General features: G+C 43.4%; 1 protein-coding gene across 2 annotated transcripts; it reads left to right on the forward strand.

Annotated features, from left to right (window-relative positions):
• Window positions 1–1,893: 1,893 nt before the first annotated feature.
• Window positions 1,894–10,945, forward strand: LOC310780906 (uncharacterized protein). Of its 2 annotated transcripts, XM_083641427.1 has the most exons (6): window positions 1,903–1,946; window positions 2,414–2,476; window positions 4,827–4,920; window positions 5,026–5,180; window positions 5,335–5,459; window positions 10,749–10,945. In XM_083641427.1, the coding sequence occupies exons 2-5, from the start codon at window positions 2,457–2,459 to the stop codon at window positions 5,396–5,398; spliced, it is 333 nt and encodes a 110-aa protein (XP_083497553.1). In that variant the 5' UTR covers window positions 1,903–1,946; window positions 2,414–2,456; the 3' UTR covers window positions 5,399–5,459; window positions 10,749–10,945. The 2 variants fall into 2 exon arrangements, 1 of the variants encoding a protein (XP_083497553.1); XR_014552937.1 differs by lacking the exons at window positions 5,335–5,459; window positions 10,749–10,945 and adding an exon at window positions 3,713–3,849 and having other exon boundaries at window positions 1,894–1,946; window positions 5,026–5,146.
• The last annotated feature ends 751 nt before the right edge of the window (window positions 10,946–11,696 follow it).

Raw genomic sequence — 11,696 nt, forward strand, 5'->3', positions numbered from 1 at the left:
AGGCGTAAGGTGCAGTCATGGGTGCAGTATAGACGGTTTTCACCTGTGTGTTGCGCAATAGCTACAACCCCTGGCTGTATTCAGACCCCAAGCATATCTTGTGCGTTTGATGTGATGCTCATTGAGCGCAGACTGTGCGCGACCGGATGTCAGGACCTCAGCCTTGGACAGGACGGTGACCCAGAGTCGAGCAGCAGCTTCCCAATCATTAGATGCATCTTGTCTTCAATGTGCAGCGCGCCCATCATTGCAACCAGCTTGTCTTCTCCCAAAGTGTGGGGATATTGCCATTGGAGCAGTTTGATGATAGCATACAGTGGCTGATCTGCACGAGGACGCTAATCTGGCCTGGGTTGAGGAACTCAGTGCCCTGCATTGTCAGTTCCATGACTGTTTACCAAAGATACATGCTGTTACTGTTTGTCACGTTTTGTCCTGTCTCTAATAGACACGTTTGAAAATCTAACGTTATAGGGCAAAACATTATTTCCGAAAATAATAATAATGAATAAGTATAAAGAAGTTGGATTTAACCCCAAAACGACCTATGCTAGTGACCTTGAGGAGTAAACGTCAAATAATGAGATGTCAAACTAATGTGACATATACATGTACAGTACAGCTTATAATGAGAAATACTATTTTGGAGGTAGAATTTGCGATGACGCACCAGAAACACTGGATTTGACCCCAAAATGACATCTATGCTAACTTTGAGGGGTAAACTTGACCTCAATTCATTAAAATAACATCAGAAGCTGATTCTACAACCCAGAAAACCCCTAAGAAGTGGTATAATTTATGATTCTAACCCTTTTCGTTTTTTGGGGTGGTGGCCATATTGGATTTTGCAAATATGGCAAAATTTTATTAAGTATGGTATGGACAACATCTGTGCCAAATTTGGTGCTTTTGGAAGAATCTGAACCAAACGGCCCTTATAATGCCCTAAGGCCCCCGACTAAAAGGAACATTTATCAAATGTTTCCAGGATGTTATTGAAGCCCCTCGGATTACAGAACATTTTTTCTAAAACATTTGTGTAAAATGTATGACGTTTGGCTGATTGTTGACAACCAAGTAATAAGTAAAGTCATTGTATTACTTTTTAAATGAATAATCAATAATAAGTAACTAATTATACTTCCCAAACACTAATTCTCAGAATGTTTGGAACTGGCTCACATTAAAATAACATGTCTGTCTGTCCGTCCGTCTGTCTGCCTGTCTGTCTATCCGTGTGAGAAGGTAGCAAGGTGACATTGACATTTAGGATCTTAAAATGTACTTTTTCTCTCTCTCAGCACTGATCTCTATTTGTCTGAAATTTCAGCTCTTCAAATAAGATCAGTAAGATCCAAATTAGCCTGCCCTGCACAAACACAATCATGTGTCTCAGACTCTCAGTGATCAAATTCAAGTATCAGCTCCATGTAGCCTACTGTATTCAGTTCTCAGATAGATAATATTGTGTAACTGCTAAAACTCAGAAGGTGGCGGTATTGCACAAAATGCTGTTTGCCAACCGCCATTAAACAGAAGAAGAAGAAGAAGGTACTACCCGGGTCCATACTATCAACAGGAAAGACAGATCCTCAACAACAGATTGGAGAGCAATAGTATCAAGCTGGATTTAAAAGCAATATTGCAGTTGAATTCAGGGAATGTGGGATATAGGGATATATTTTCATTTCTAGAAGAAACTGGGCTAAGTAAAAGAATATAGTCAGGATAGTGTAGTGTTTTAGGAAACCATTCTGATCCACACTCCATTTCAGAAGGTGGCGGTAATGCACCATAAGTTGTTTGCCAACCGCCATAATACACTAGAAGAAGAAGAAGAAGAAGGTACTACCCGGAAGTGACCAGGCCAGCACAGCACAACAAGTTTCGTTTGAAATTCGAGCGGGCGTTTCACCGGAGGGTAGCCTGCCGCCCGGGATACGGTAATATTGACAAAACTAGTTGCTTATAATGTATTTGAAACTGTATGTCTTGTATAAGCAGACGGTACCGAAGTATTTTGGTGTACCCCGAAACGCAACATTATGTGTGTTTTTCTATCAGCTAGCATACGTTAGCTAACGCTAAAGCAGATTAGCTTGCATTAGCGCTTATTCTCTAGAGACTGCTTTACACAACGTTACCAGCCTTATTTAACGCTAGGTTAGTCCGTGAGACTGATGTAACGTTAATGTTACGGTAAGTAGTTAAATCGTTTTAGACTTATTTGTGAATTGCATTTACTCAAAGGGTGAACAGTATACAAAACAATGCTAGCTGACGTTAGTGCGGGAGTCAGTCTGCTTAGCTAGCTGCCAGAGACAATCAACTACCAATGGGTTGCAACTACTGTATAACGTTAGCTGCTAACTCAATGCTAAGTTACAACTCTCTCCTGTTCACAATTTAGGCAGTGATGTCAGGAGGATTTTGTCTGTCTTGAAGGGGTGATCATGAAAGGCTACGACAGAAGGTAAGAGAAATAAGGTTACTGTTGTCACTGGGTTCTTTCTCACACACCCTAAAATAGTAAATGGCATGTTAACCTGTCTATTTTGTCATGGTTTATCACAGAACAGAGATTATTTTCTCTCTCTCTCTCTCTCTCTCTCGCTATATATATATATATATATATATATATATATATATATATATATATATATATATATATATATATATATATATATATATATATATATTGCAGGGGATTCATCCCCAGGGGAGCAGAGTGATAACTGCAAACTCCACACAGAAACTCCTTTTTGATTAACCCACCTGGGCAGTAGGCAGTGAGGACATGGGGACAGTACAAAGACTGCTTCTAAACGGTTGTTTCACGCAAGCAGTATCATTTTAACAGTGCCGGCTAAATTACTGGCTTCACTAGGCGGACTATCATATCTTCGGATCTGCAATCGGAGGTCGGATACGAGTAGGAGAGCTTTTTTAACAGCGTTTTCCACCTATTGAGGATTTGAACGCTGTGTGACGATGACCGCTGTACGAGAATATTATCGGAGTACAGTAGCAGCGTCACGTTATGGGGCTAGGGGACAGTCAGCTTCTTAGTGTATGTAAAATTCTGACACACTGGAATAGTGATAATATTACAAGTGAAATAATAGACTGTAAACTCTCAATTTCGTGGACCCTCTCTTAATGCAAGTGTGTGTGTAGAGAGAGCTATCTCACTCTCTTTCTCCCTGCAGAATCATATTAGCTTCCCCGTGGCCTGGCAGCAAATGCTTTATGGACCGGGGCCCGGTGGGTGGGAACCACTGGTGTAGAGGTAAAAGCACTTGCCTACCACCGCGGAGTCCCAGGTTCAACTCCTGCCAGAGGTACCTCTGGCTTGGTCAGACATTCCTAAAGATTGCCCGTGTCTTCGGGTGGGAAGCCGGTAGGGTATGAGTCCTGGTCGCTGCACTAGCGCCTCATCTGGTTGGCCGGGCCACCTGTTTCGGGGAATGGGCACTGGGGGGAATGGCATGATCCTCCCATGCGCTACGTCCTGCTGGTGAAACCCCTCTGGCTGGCGCAATGACCGTTATAACAGGGAATTGGCCAGGTACATTTGGGGAGAAAATGTGAGAAAAATCCAGAAAAAGAGATTCTCCAGAAGATGCTGACAAAAAAAAGTACACTCATGAGTACTACAGATAGAAAATGAAGTTTTCTGACTGCAATCTTATCTGACTTGGTTGTCCAGCTTAAGGCAGTGTGTCCAGAGGCTGCTCTGTGTGGGCTGCGGCATGCTACCCCCACATTATCTCCTCGGAAAAACTAGTGCTCGACACATCAACTCCATCTGAGACTTCTCGTCCGCAATGGCAGAAATGGTGCCAGGTATGACCAGGATAACTTTATTTTATTCTAATTGATAATTATCCTTGCTTTTCATATATATATATTTTAGGATAAAAACATTGTTTAAGGAAAACAGCAGGGGCCTGGTGCTTGCCTGTGCTTCAGCTTGGCATATACAGCATTGTAGCGATCCTCGGTCTGGAGGTATAAAGCAAGCACATTGGTCCTTGGCCAACAGGATTGTCACTTTGTTCTGATGGTTAACGTTGCTGGGCTTGTAACTAGTGAGAGAGATCGAGGGTTCAAAACCAGCCTCGCCTGTGCTGTTATAGTATATATCATTCTTGGCGACGTGTTCCTGTTTGTGATTACAAGTTAGTCATTTGATGATGGCAAGCATTAAGGCCAGCCCAGGACATGCTCCAGTGAGGAGCATCCTCATTTTTTGACAATTTGACATTTTAATTGTTTAATTTCCATAAATTAGAAACTTCCCCTTATATATAACTTTTTGAATCACTGACATAGCTCTCTCAGATCAAAAGTTATGAATATTTGAATCTGTTATGTCTAAAAGTAAAACGTGCGGGGAAATGGGTTTCAACATTCCACAACATATTTTCTAGAGTGGCATTCCTCCAAAACCATAACAAATACTTTCCCTTGTGTTTTATGAAAATAATTATTCACCATGATGTACTATGGAGATGAAAGTTACTAAATCACTCAAAATCTCAAAATACCTGCTAAACTTGTTTTCAACCTTCTTTGGCTGTGGTGGCCTCCCACAGCTTGAGAAAAGTAATAGGAAAATTGATCGTCTGGTTTCATTGAGTCCCCCCCCCCCACCCCCCAAAAAAAAAAAAAAAAACATGATAGCAGTTGTAACTTTGAAATTACAGCACAATTGTCCATATATCTTGGTATATCAGTATACAGTATATCCAATTAAAAGCCACTTATGAGTACAGATAGAAAATGAAGTTTTCTGACTGCAATCTGACTTTGTTGTCCAGGTTAAGTGTGTTCAGAGGCTGCCCTGTGCACGCTGCATCGTCACTACCCCCTCATCACTCCATCGCCATCGACAACAGATACAGCTGCCCAGAGGTATGACAGTACAACTGTATTTTATTTAAAAAAAGCTGAGGGACCTGGTGCTTGCATGTGGTTGGAATACAGTATATATAATATCTTCCCGTTTGTGATTCCCAGAGCGGTCATGTCACCTGTCAAGGGCCTGTACCAGCCACCCACCCTCTGCTGGGATACCAGCCATCCACCCGCTGCTCAGCGCTGCCCTGTGTAGAGCATCCTGCCCACTCTCAGCAGACTGCCCCCAAGCAGGGCTTAAATAGGAAGAGACTAAGGTAGAGTCCTGCTCTGGATGTCTGTTTTTCTTTGCACAGATCCCCATGTCTTATCTTAATCATGGAATATTTCAAATGTGATACAGTTGCCATACTCTTCAGGTGCTTCTAAAAGCTGTTGGGAGTAATTGTTGGTGTGGGTGTGTGTTTCTAGATGTGCCCTCTGTGTGTTTGCTCCAACCTCATCTTCACTGAACATCAGATCATCCTCAGTCTGACTGACCTCACTCAGCCTCAACCCAAAGCACACGCCACTAACGGACTCGTCAACATCAGTAGGTGAGTTATCCCTTTTTATATATATTTTTTTCTCATTTCCCCCAATTGTACTTGGCCAATTTCCCTCTGCTGCCCCGCTTGCTGCTCCACCCCCTCTGTCGATCTGGGGAGAGCCGTAGACTGGCACTATGCTTCCTCCGACACATGCACATTTCCCAGCCGCTTTTCACCTGATAGCGGGGAGCTTCAGTGGCTGGATGTAGCACGTGGGAGGATCACACTATTCCCACCAGTCCCCTTCCGCCCCGAACAGGCGCCCTGACCGACTAGAGGAGGCGGTCGTACAGCGACCTCATGCCCTTAATCTGGCTTCCCGCCCGCAGACACAGCCAATCGTGTCTGTATAGACGCGATTGCGTCATCGCAATATGAACATGCGCAATAAACACATTGCAAAGACTGCCTGAAACGCAATGAATAACAAAAGTGGTTTTATTTACATGCGTCATGCATTCGCACTCAGCATCTGATCATTTTGTCTTGTGTTGTAAATCCAGCGCACACTGTCCCCTTGCAACAGTGCACTCCGCCCCTCTGCCAAAGCCCAAACACCAGCACACCAGTGTGTAGTTTCAGCTAGAATTGAATTTCTTTATTCAGTGGGCATAGGCTATGTTTGGGGTCTATGTTACCATTATTAAAGCAGAAAGACATAGGAACTGTATAGCTAATATGCATACCGTAAAATACCAATTATTAGCCCGGGCGTTAATTGACAAAATACGTAGCCAGACCCCGCGTCAATATGGGACCTGCTTTAATTATTTTTGTACAAAAATATTGCTCAGCAAAGATTGTGAATAGTATGAAATTGTTTATTTAAACCATTTCTTTTATTCAGTTGGCTACAGCCCCCCACACGATTGCTTGTCTATGGGGAGAGCCGCGCCTCCCTCTCAGCGCAGCAGAGCATTGCATGCCAGTTCTGGCCTGTACATGAAATCAAATAAAATTTGAGCTGAACTGTGACCTACCGGTATTTACCACTAAACTTTCTCCGCTGAAGGTGAGAGAACATGATCATCATGTGAGCAGATTATTTGTTGCATGCGCTGCCTCCTCCGCTGGCAGGGGAAACATTATAGCCTATCATACTCACATTTCTCAATCAGAGATGTCAGATTTGTAGGCCTACAAAAATCTTCAGAAAATGCCTACACAATTTTCATAACTGTCAGGTGTTGCTGGAAAACGAATTTTTAAAAAGTTCATCACTCACAGAGCCTACCCTCTTCAGTAGCGCACATGTGAAAGTGCCGTGAAATACCAATTAGAAGCTGACTTCTATGCCCGCTGGCAGGGAAACATACCATAGGCACATTTCTCAAAATAATTATTACACCAGAGATGTCGGTTTTAGTGTATAAAAATCTTCAGGAAATGCCTACACAATTTTCAGAATCATCAGATGTTGATGGAAAACGAATTTTGATCAGCAAGTTTCGTGCATGTGTTTTTTTTTCCTCGTTGTTCCTCGTTTCCTTGTTGTTCGTCTTCTTCATCCGATTTTTCTTCTTCGTTGTGTTTGGGAGATGCATTCCACAGGATGTCGCAAAGGTAAAAAGAAAACATTGAAAAAACTAACCGGGCGTCAAATTGGGACCTGCTTTTATGTACAAAATATGTATCCAGACCCCGCTTAAATATGGGACCCGCGGCAATTTGGAAGTCGGCTTCTAATTGGTATTTTACGGTACTTTAATATCTGTTTATTTATCGCAAGTCGTATCGTCATCGCTATATTGAACAATGTTATCGCACATCGCAGATTTTCCTCATATCGTGCAGGCTTACCTGCGACCCTCGTCTTGGTAGGCAGGGAATCTACCGCTACACTACCCGGATGCCCAGTAGGAGGAAATATTAAGCAGGAAGTATATGCTAATTTATTTGTCAGCTCATAGTCATCTAATTCTAGGGCTGGCCCGAATAAAAACATTTGGGCTCCGGATATTCGGTGGTAATCAACAGTGAATATTTGGATACTTGAGATGCAACACGCATCTTGGTCTACTTTCGTTTCGCGTTTCTCCCCCAGACCATGCTGCCACTGGGGGAGAAACGCGTACACACAGTGGTTATCCTATAGAAAATGACTGAAAGATTATCTAAATATATTAGGCTATAAGCTGTGTTGTGTTCTGTGTGCTGTGAACATGACTCTGGAAGGACTTAACTGCAGCCACACGATCCATCAGAAAGGATAGCTTTCTGTTGTTTTGGAATGTCAATGCCATTTAAAAATAAAATAAAAAATGCCTCTAATTTGCGGTGACAAATCTGTCCGTCCAGAAAAAAGATGTGGCCTGTGTGTTTCAGTAGCAGACTACTGTCTCTGCACACCCAGCACCGCCGTTAAGAACTAAAGTAAACACTAGGGATGCACCGATCGATCGGCACGTGACCGGAAATGGCCGATTTTCACGTGATCGGGCCCGACTGGTGACCGGCTCCGGTCAGTCCACATAGCCGATTCTCTGCGCCGGTCGGCTTTCCCCTTTTTTTGTTTGGTCAAATACCTGCAGCTGCACGATGCATGCATTCACGTGACGTGCCCGCACCACAAGCAGCCAAAAGGAAACATGCCAGCATGTCATCCTCATTGTGGAAATTGTACAGTTTGTCACACATGCAAGTTGAAAATAAGCCGCGGAGGAGCAGGGTACATTGCCGAGTCCCGCTCGGCTGGAGTCCACTCCGGTCTGAGCGGCTCGCTTCACCTCACCGGCCCCTCTCTCTCCCCAGCCACAGTGCAACACAGCCGGCTTGGCGAAGTGAAGGTAGGCTACTATCCAGCCCTGTGTTACATTCCCTGACCAGCTGCAGTCCACGTCACCGCTGCCTGCTGCAGATCAGCTGCTGCTGCTATCTGTCAGTCAGTCACGTTGTAACGTGGATACAGGAGAGGAGGACTATTTGTTTCGTATTGCGAATAAAACGACAAACATAATAATAAAACACATCAGACCAGTGTGCAAGCTTTACTGTGCGTGATGATTTTTTTTCCGGATGGCGGATTAAAAGAAACTGACTCAGTGTGTAAACTCAACTCAAACTCATATCCTCATCTACAGCCAAATCCACAACTGTAGAGTGGGCATGGCTTCGAAGGTCTCTGGGCTCCAGACCTATAAGCTATAAACTCCTTGTCCAGGGATAACATTTTGATGTTTATTTATTTTTATTCTATTCGTTTATTTGGCAGGGACATATACAAAAAAAACATTAAACCCCATAGGGGAAGAGATGCTTTGTAACAGATTTAGCCATAGGCTACTTTCCATCTGGAGCCCCTCATGCAAATGATAAGAAATGTGACATGAATCTTAATTTTCTATTAACACATTGAGTGCCAGCGACGCCATATGGCGTCAAGAGAAATTTACCGTAGACTGCCAGCGACGCCAAATGGCGTCAATAACTCCAAATTCATATTTTGACGGGGGAATGTCGATCTAAAGCCCTTTTCCCACATGCATACCGGAAAATTACCTGTAAGTCAATATCGGACATTTCCCTTCACACTTCGGCTCGCGCATGTGGGAATCTATCAGCGAATTTACCTGTATGTTGGGGGGGGGGGGCGGGGGGAAGGGGGAGCTTATTTGGGGGGTCGGCAAAACTCGAAATAAGTTTGCTTGTCAGTTGTCACACAATAAATCACACTCGTTTGACTTAAGAGCAGCGTCAAGCCGCCAGCGTAATAAACACAGCCGATTTACCCCCTCCCCTGTCTGCTCGAGAGCAGCAGCCACAGACAGACACAGCGAGAAAGGCTTGCAAGCTGCTCAACGCTTGTATGTAGAGAAAGCAGACTGGCTTCGTTTGATGTGTCCGGGGTTGCCTTCGGGAAATCAGCAAGCTGACATACTGCTCTTATTAGGCTATCACAAGATCATTTCGCCAGTTTGCTTTAATGTGCGCGAATGATTAGATTATGCCCGCTGGAACATTAAGCAACGTGTGTAGGCTACTCCTCGCCCATGATTGAAGGACCGCTGTCGCGGAAAATGACTGCACCCGTTTCCACTTGCGTCCCCTTAAGATCATACCGCTCTTCTGACTTGGTCGAAAGTGGTGAAATGTCGGGGACGACGGGGTCGCGCTTATACCGGCACGGCGCCTTTCTCACTTGCAGGCATTAGACCACGTTCCGGTCATTTTGCGGTACAAAGCGCATGTGGGAAAAGGGCTTAAGCCTCTTACATCGCTTCTTGAAGCTGTTGAATGTGTCTAGCCTATTTTACAGAACCCTTAGGTGGCGACAGTGCCCTCCCGATTAGACAGAGGCCAGGAGAAAAGAGAGAAGAAGTCATGAGGAAACGGAAATCGCCATTGATATGCTTGAAGCATAACATTACTTGGCTGTGCCTGTGAACAGCAGTCATCTGCTGCCACGGTTGAGCCCCATCCGTGTCCGCTGCTATGGTCCATCCATATGATTTAGTTGCCGACAGCGGCGTCTTTCTGAGGGGTTACATTGTTCTCGGCTGGGAGCCGATGACACGCTGTGAAGGAGCGGGGGATGCAGGCAGCGGACTTTTCAGTGCAGCAGATCAAACAGAGCAAACCGCAGGGGAGACACTCGACTCCTCCCACCACGGAGGAGGGGGAGGAGGGGGGTTGGGCACGCAGGGCACTAACAGCATACAACCATTGACACACACACACCCAGGCAGCAAGCAGCAGGCTCGAACTCAAAGCAGAATTCATTCTGTCGCCTTTCTAACATAAAGATGTGATTATCTCAAAAACTAATTTCAGCATGCTCTTTTCGGTCGAAAACACTCTTTTTCAGAGGGGTGTATTTCCAAAATGGAACGGTTTATAAACAGTTTTTTTTTTTAATGAAACAGAAGGGTTCAAAGTTTCATTGAGGCCATTTGGTTGTCCATATAAGAGGAACACAAAAAATGATATGGCTATATTAAAATGCATTGCGGCCTATGTGGCACAGTACAGCACCTTTTGCCCAAGGGCCGTGGCACTCAAAGTGTTAAAGCAAAGTAAAAAAATTAAAAAATAACCCGTCAATTATTGTTCTTGGAAAGAAAATCGGAATCGGCCAAAATTGGTATCGGCAAGTCAGACTATTCGGAAATCGGAATCGGCCAAGAAAATGGCAATCGGTGCATCTCTAGTAAACATGTGTAGTGCCGTTGGTTAGGTTTAGGCAACAAAGCCACATTGTTAAATTTCTACCTCTTCTCTTACAGTTCCTTGACCTATGCGTTCACTATAAAAGCTTGTCTTGCATTAATTTGTCTTTTTCTTTTCTCATCCCCTCAGCCTTGTCGGCGGACAGGTCTTCCGCTCCGGTGCAGAAGGACAGCAGCCTATGGGAGCAGATCACAGCCTGCGTTGTCAGCCAGCGATGCTGGACAGTCCGAAGTTGAGGGTCAGCATGAGGAGAACCGAGACCACAGACCACTTTTTTCAAATGACAATGAGTAAAAATTCTTTTTTTCCCCCTTAATGTGACCAGCCTTTATAATGTGAACAGCTTTGTATGTTCTCTAGCTAGTTCCACAGTCTCCACACATCTGTGACAGTTCACACAACTTTAACACTACAAACATATATACATCAAACACAAGTCAATATACAAGTAATGTGATGATGTCGTTTTTGAGATGTTATGGTAAAAATGAATAAATGAATGAAAAATGTTATTCTGTTGAAAGATGTTTGAATATTCATGTATGATTGTATTAATAGTCCAATTACAATAGGGTAAATTGTCAGTCATCCTAGTGACCACAGTGTCAAGGATCACAGTCAGGGATTTTACCAGAAAACATTTATATAATGTTTTCAACATAATTATTCTTGCAGCGGAATGTTGAAAACGTTCCAGTCCAAAACCTTTTTAAGAACATTTGGGCATAGTATTCTAACAATGTTGTACCTTAACATTTTAAGAAGGTTATCACCAAACATCTTTAAGATGTTTTTAGAGAATTTCATTCTACCTAGAACATTCTGGGAACAAAAATAAGTTATTGTTCAAAATGTTTTAAGAACATTAGGGCATAAAGTTCTAGCAATATTGTCACCAAACATTTTAAGAAGGTTATCAACAAACATTATTAGAATGTTTGTAGAGAATGTTATCCTAAAACATTCTGGGAACTGAAAGAAAACTACCAGCTAAGAACGTTTTTAAGAACATTATGGCATAATGTTCTAGCAATGTTGTCACCAAACATTTTAAGAAGGTTATCAACAAACATTTTT

This window comes from Poromitra crassiceps (genome assembly GCF_964638095.1).
Source record: "Poromitra crassiceps genome assembly, chromosome: 8".
In the NCBI taxonomy this organism is placed as follows: Eukaryota; Metazoa; Chordata; class Actinopteri; order Beryciformes; family Melamphaidae; genus Poromitra; species Poromitra crassiceps.

Excerpts from the sequence above, each read along its gene's own strand:
- LOC310780906 (XM_083641427.1), top strand. The coding sequence starts at position 2,457 with ATGAAAGGCTACGACAGAAG. Across the intron at positions 2,477-4,826 it reads ATGAAAGGCTACGACAGAAG|GTTAAGTGTGTTCAGAGGCT; the intron begins GTAAGAGAAATA and ends TTTGTTGTCCAG. Across the intron at positions 4,921-5,025 it reads ACAGATACAGCTGCCCAGAG|AGCGGTCATGTCACCTGTCA; the intron begins GTATGACAGTAC and ends TGTGATTCCCAG.